Source organism: Chelmon rostratus, chromosome 23 (assembly GCF_017976325.1).
Source record: "Chelmon rostratus isolate fCheRos1 chromosome 23, fCheRos1.pri, whole genome shotgun sequence".
Classification (NCBI taxonomy): Eukaryota; Metazoa; Chordata; class Actinopteri; order Chaetodontiformes; family Chaetodontidae; genus Chelmon; species Chelmon rostratus.
The window spans coordinates 10238451-10245303 of record NC_055680.1 but is presented as its reverse complement, the minus strand read 5'-3'; the positions used below and the strand labels follow the sequence as shown (position 1 = coordinate 10245303).

Genomic DNA, 6853 nt, shown 5'->3' with positions numbered 1-6853 from the left:
TTCCAAAAGATTGATGTATGTAGTTCTTAATAGTATTTGATTATAGGACCAAAATAACTGCGATGGATTCATTGTAACGGTTTGGCACAATTACATAAATGAATAGAAAGTGCTAAAAACTACATTTCCTATAACCACCCGTTTTACTTAGTATGGAATCCCGTGAGTCCAAACATGTTGTGTTCGCTTATCTGCGTTACTGCTGCTGTTCTTAAAGGAGACGCATCCCAAACAGGCTGAGTCTCTGCCAAAGAAATATGAGGTTTGCTATAGCTTTAAGAAGTAAATAACGCCGAATGTTTGTAAAATTATATTGATCATAAAACGTAACTTTTTAATGAATGGGCTAGTTAATGAAGTGCTTGCGTAGTGACTGAATTTTTACTCTTAACCGAGCTAACAAAACTTGGTCCCACTAGGGCCTTCAACGTTACGTTGGTCTTAAATCTTCTATCTTCACAACTAACTAATATCAAAGTCTGTAGTATCATAACAGTTAAATAAGAGTGGAATGGAGTCGGAGGAAGACGAGGTTTCGAGCGCTCGTCTTGGGATTCAGACAACCGGCGACTCAACGGAGGCCGCGAAGCCATCCACGGACTCGATTGAACCGTCCAGCCGGAGAAGAGCAAGTATAAGGCGCATGACTACCGCGGTGACCTCCCCGGACTCCGGTGACTCTCGGTCTGCTACCGAGGGTCCCGTTCGTGTTTTGCGAGCCAGGGGAGCTGGTGCTGGAGCTGGCAGGTCTGCCGAGTCCAAGAATGCTACTTGCGAGAAAAAACCTTCAAGTCTGCGCCGTGGACGTGGAAGACCTACGGGATCACGCTCCAGAAACACACCTGTACTGCAGTAAGTGGCCAAGGCAAATACATCACAAACGCAACAACGCAGCTATAACACTTGCAAGAGGGTTCTTTGAAGCACTTGTGAGATTGCACTGCAAGGAGGCTTGGGGCTGTAATTGTCGGAAGTGTGTGGGGTTTCTTAAAGCTATAGGTTTACCAGATATTGAAACCAAAACAAATGAGTTGGATGCATGCGTTTTCCTGTGTGTGCGTTATCCTGACCTTGTTCATTGTCAAGTGGCAGCACAGTGATGGCATGCTGTGTATTTTGCTTGGTATACTGCAGGTTTAGTTTGATTTGCTCCTGCCTGTCATTTACTGTAGACTCTTATTCACACAGACCAACGAGAAAGAAGTCCACAGCCAAAAAAGGTAAAAAGACACATACTTTAGTCCTTTTCACCTAAAGGCAGGGTTTTTTTTTTGTTCCAGTAATTTATTACATCTGACACTAATACGTGGGTATTCTGACTTCCTCAGCATCCAAACATACTGCCAAATCTAGAAAGGGCAAAGGGACACGTCCAGCCCGAGCCTCTCGCACCACACCAGCAACAGCATGCAAGCCTGAAGAGGAGATGGAGGCGTCATCATGTGGTAAGACAAAGACACTGTTGGACTGTTTTTATTCGATACTGGACAAATTTTACAAATATCATTAAAGTAAGGTCATAAACCCACAAAATGGCAATCATGTGAAACCAAAATTACACATTCATTATCTTTGTTTCAGGAGAGGAAACAGGTGTTTTGAAAGGAAGCAATGACAAGTGAGTGGTATAAGACTTATTGTATTGATTTTCCAGTGTGAATTTCATTGTGGCCAGTATGATGTTGATGTCCATATTAGCGTTGCAGATCCAGACACCCTCGACGAGGACCCTCCATTCAGAGATGACCCAAATGACTTCATCTATAAACCTGAGACGAAGACGTAAGCTGAGCTCACCGCCTTTTAATAATGAGTATTAATCATGAATGTTGCTTAATGTCAAGACTGCCGTCTTGATGAATGTTGAAGTGTTAGTTTCAGTATCAAATTATGCTTTATCTCTTAACTCCTCAGGGAAAAATCAAGGCGGCGTACAGCGTTGCAGCAAAAGGAAGTTAAGAAAGAGGAGTCAGAGAAGGAGGAAGAAGAAAATGACATTATGAAGGACGAGTCAGCCAAGATTGCTGTGCGGAGCGAAGTGGGTGATAACGCAGAGCCACCCAGGAAGTAAGCAAAGTATGGATTGCTAAATAGATAAAGAAATGCACAGGTGGACTGATAGCTGCTCACACTGACAAAAGGTGCATTCCATGTCTCACTGGCGTCTGAAGCCACACACCCCCACTGATCAGTGTTTTAATGCAGAGCTGTTTTTAGTCTGATAGCCCACTTACCGACAAAAGGTTTAGTGAGTGCACCATGAAGGGAGTGAACAGCATAAATATGCTCCTATTCTGCGTAGAATGTAAAATGTCATGATTAACTGCATAGTCAGATCAAACTTACCCAGTGCCAACACTCATGAGTCTCACATTGAAACTGCAGCGCCTGTTTCTCACACTCAGATAATTCAACCTATTTTCTTCAACAATGTTGTCTTCTCCTTTCTGCCGATCAAAGTGAGCACATTTTAGTTTGCATGGAGTCAAGAGGAAAAGGGAGCTGGTCAAAACACATTTGGTATTAGGCAATAGACGATATATGTTCCCACCTGGAGACGGAGGACAAACAAACTAAACCCACAGGCAAATATTACAGCAGCGCACATCACTTATTGATCGTTCGCAATGTTGATGACTCATCTGACTCTCTTTTTTTATTACTGAATATGTAATGGTTTTGTGAATGTCATCATTGTTGTTACAAGTCATTTTTATATAATTAAATCATAGCAACCTAAATTAGATGAAAATCAAATTATGCAAAACCCAGAGATGAAGATTCCTGACTGTTATTGAGAGTTAGGAATTTTGGGAAGACAGATTATAGTGTCTGATTTCAAATTCAAAGTCTGTTTTGCAATCTGTTTTAGGAGAGGTAGACAACAAAAAGATGACAAAGCCCCTCGTCTGCCGAAACGAAGGTAACGGTCTTAATTGTATTATTCGCTATTGATGACTAGTACTGTTTGGATCAAGTATGATTATCATACGGTTTCCCTTTGTTCTTTCTTCACAGGAAAAAGCCCCCAGTGCAGTATGTCCGCTGTGAAATGGAGGGGTGTGGTACTGTCTTGGCCCACCCACGCTACCTACAGGTCTGCCATCCTGTCAACTGTAACCATGACAACCACAAATCATTTTAAAAGGCACTGTCTTAAAGGGACAGTTCTGCCCAAAATCAAAAATACACTTTTTTCCCTCTTACCCGTGGTGCTATTTATCCATCACCATCATGTTGGTGTTAGTTGCAGAGTTCTGGAGATATCAGCTGTCGAGACGTCTGCCTTCTCTTGAGTAATGGAACCAAATTGAACCCATCTTGTGTGCCAAAGACATATGTGTGAATAACTCAACAGCATTGTCTCTCCAGAAATCATGACCTGGTTGCTCAAAATAATCCACAGACGTTGTTCCTTCCTTCTGCGCAGTGATATGGCTGCCAGGTGTAGTTGAGTAGAAAGAAAATACTTCCTACATAAAACTGCTCACAACAAGGTCTGTGAATTATCTTGAGTAGCCAGTTCATGATACCAGGGAAGAGACACTGCTGTTGAGTTATTCAGATGTATTTTTTGGGCACTTTGAGTTCCATCTAATTCCATTATATTTGAGAGCACTGAGCAACTCACACCAAAACAATCTCGATGAATAAATAGCACTACAAGTGGCACTGTGCTTTTAACAAGCTTACTTTCTCTCCTCTCTTTATTCAGCACCATATAAAATACCAGCACTTGCTAAAAAAGAAGTACGTGTGCGATCATCCCTCGTGTGGGCGCTTGTTTCGCCTGCAGAAGCAGCTGTTGCGCCATGCTAAACACCATACAGGTGATGTCAGGGAACAGATGTTTGTTTACACAGTGTTTAGACTGGCACAATACCTTATGTTGATTTGCATTCGTTCATGAAAATAATTATACCATTTATGAGGTGCTTGAAATTACTAGTAGTACAAAGCAAGCAATCAAAACCTTTGCTTTTTGGCGTCTGTCTTTCAGATCAAAGGGACTACATCTGTGAGTACTGTGCTCGAGCCTTCAAGAGCTCCCATAACCTGGCTGTGCACAGGATGATCCACACAGGAGAGAAGCCAATACAGTGAGTGGGCACAACATTTTACAGTCATGTCACAATGTCACAACTCTGGACAATTGAGAATTATTTCAATTGAGTCTTGTTTACTCAAATGATTCATTTAAGATAACCAAATAATTCTCTTTAATTCTTCCTTTAATGTTAGCTACAAGCACTCTTAGTGTTGCTTGCATGGGGAAATTCAGTTCTTATGTTCTGAGCGGTGGTGGAACGTGTCACTCAGGTACTGTAATAAAGTACAGTTCTGAGTATTTTCATGGTTTTGTTCTATATTTCTATTTCACTCAACATTGGATGAAAATATTGTACAATTTACTCACCACCTTTATCTGAAAGCTGTAGTTTCAAGATACTTGTTAGACAAAAATATGTTAAAAATTAACATGTAAAATGCAATACACTTCGTATATAAAATCACTAGAATCAGTTAGCGAACTGCAATCTTCAAATGTTTCATATTAATGTATCAGTAATATTAATCTAGTAGTGGTGTTGTGACCATTTAGTCTGCATACATCTTGCTTTTGTGCTTTTACATGCAGGACTTTCACTTGTAATGGAGTATATTTTAGATTGTGGTAGTCCAAGTTTCAGTTATATAGATGATGCAAATACCACTACTTGTTCAGAGTAAATCGCACAGAAATTAGAGGTATCTGGTGAGACTTGAGCTTCAAGGCTTTGACCTGCTCTTTGTCTCCACCCTGTGGCAGGTGTGAGATCTGCGGCTTCACCTGCCGTCAGAAGGCCTCCCTGAACTGGCACATGAAGAAGCATGACGCAGAAGCCTCCTACCAGTTCTCTTGCTCCATTTGTGGCAAAAAGTTTGAGAAAAAGGACTCAGTCGTTGCCCACAAGGCCAAAAGCCACCCTGAGGTGCTCATAGCTGAAGCCCTAGCAGCTAATGGGGGCTCAGTGATAAGCAGTCCCACCCCGGTCCCAGAGACCGTCCCAGTGCTCACCCAGCCCGACCAGCCCTCTGTCAGCCAGGAGAGCCAGGAAGCGGGGAGTGGTATGCTCACTCCACTGCAGCAGGTGGTGCTCCCGCTCGCTCCACAGACGCAGATTGATGTATCTCAAAGCCAGTTCCTCCAGCTGCCCACGCATCATGTGGTGCAGGTGGCACATCAACAGCAAGCGCCCACTTTACTGCAACTCACCTCTGCTTCTCCTGCTCACCTTTCCAACACCAGCCACTCCCAGCTCATTCAGCTCTCCACCCTTCCTGCCAGCACTGGGACCAACATGTCCACTGTGGACCCCCAGAGCACCCTCCTCACCCTGAGCTCCGTCACCACGCTGGCCTCCACAGCCTCCCTGGCTTCCCAGCCAGGCGTGCCGTGGGGGAGGGAGGCTCACGAGGATTCACAGCTGCCTGGGGAGGGCGAGCTGTGGGACAGGGTGGTGGTGGGTGACGGTCATCAGGATGTCGGGGGAATGATGTGGGAGGGTAACGGGGAGAGGAGGAAGGAAGATGAGGGGATTGTTTGGGGGAGAGAAGGAGAGAGGCAGATTCTGTTACAGTGTGCTGAGGTTCATGGTGATACTTTAATCTAGACAGAAGGCCTCAAAATGAGCTGAAACGGCAACTTTATGCACAGTAAGCTGAAGGAGACACACATCATCTTTTCACCACAAGACTGGTGAAAAGATGATAAGCTGACACTATTTGACAACATTTGAAATAATAGACTGTATGAGTGTAACACCATAGTCATATATAATACATAGCTACAGAGAGCTACTTTACATCAGGGAGTATGATTTATAATATTATAGATTACATACACTTCTTTTACTACTTAATGAATATTTTGTAACTTTTTGGTTTTGTCACCCTTGTGTTTGTATATATGTGTTTTAATTTTTTTTTTAGATTAAAAATACTGAAAGATGATTGTACATATTGTACAAGAAAGTCAGAAATGACATTTATGTCCTCATAGTATCCCTGTTGTTTATACGCATCTCTTTGTGAGGTGAATGGATGAGTATCATAGGCAGAATCGGGTTAACTAGTTTCAGTTACTTTAAAGTTACAGAGAAAATGTGCTGTGAGCAACATAACGTGGTTCTCGGTGTAAAAGAATCTTAAGACATTAAAAAATGTGTTGGGTGTTAAAGTCTGGACCTTTAGACAAAGCTGATTGGTCTGCTTTGAGTTGAGGTTTTGCCAAAGAAATCACAGACACAATCTAAAATAAGTAGTTTCTGAAATTGTTTAAGAAAAACAAGATGTTCTTCTTGCCAAATGAGGCAGCTGACCTTTTCAACTGCAGACATTTTGAGTTGTCATATTAGTAAAAGTGCAGGTGTTGCTAGTAACTCCAGTCAGTCTTGACAATGTGACAGTCAGCCAGCAAGCACAAAACAAAGTCAAAACGCCTTTTGTAAAACAGTCCTTCCTTGTTTGATTGTATTCACTTTCAGGGACCCTCAGTCATGTCACTTCCTCTCCAGATTGTACTCTGTTCCATGTGATTTAACTACCTATTCTTGCTTTAATAAGTTTTCACAGTTAAGACTATGCAGGCAGCAGTATTTAAATGGAAATAGTTTTTGTCAGCAATTTTCTTTCCAAGCAAATCAATAATATACCTCTGCAGACTGCCACCACTACTGAGCACTCATAATCTTACAATCTTAATTTATCAGAAAATGTATTCAGAATAACTATAATAAACTAATTATGTTCTGAAGGCTTTGTTTATTGCTTTGGACTTCAAACAAGGTGACACATTTTTACTTTATGCATT

General features: G+C 42.0%; 1 protein-coding gene across 1 annotated transcript; it reads left to right on the top strand.

Moving 5' to 3' along the window:
* The first annotated feature begins 205 nt into the window (after nt 1–205).
* On the top strand, nt 206–6762 carry LOC121626576 (E3 ubiquitin-protein ligase ZFP91-like). The gene is made up of 11 exons (XM_041965166.1): nt 206–852; nt 1189–1220; nt 1329–1445; nt 1582–1618; nt 1699–1782; nt 1915–2067; nt 2873–2923; nt 3019–3097; nt 3716–3830; nt 4001–4100; nt 4811–6762. The coding sequence occupies exons 1-11, from the start codon at nt 512–514 to the stop codon at nt 5652–5654; spliced, it is 1953 nt and encodes a 650-aa protein (XP_041821100.1). The 5' UTR covers nt 206–511; the 3' UTR covers nt 5655–6762.
* Nucleotides 6763–6853: the final 91 nt, after the last annotated feature.

Coding starts and splice junctions, on each gene's coding strand:
- LOC121626576 (XM_041965166.1), top strand. CDS start 512: ATGGAGTCGGAGGAAGACGAGGTTTCGAGCGCTCGTCTTGGGATTCAG. Junction 1,783..1,914: donor TATAAACCTGAGACGAAGAC/GTAAGCTGAGCT, acceptor TTAACTCCTCAG/GGAAAAATCAAGGCGGCGTA. Junction 2,068..2,872: donor AACGCAGAGCCACCCAGGAA/GTAAGCAAAGTA, acceptor AATCTGTTTTAG/GAGAGGTAGACAACAAAAAG.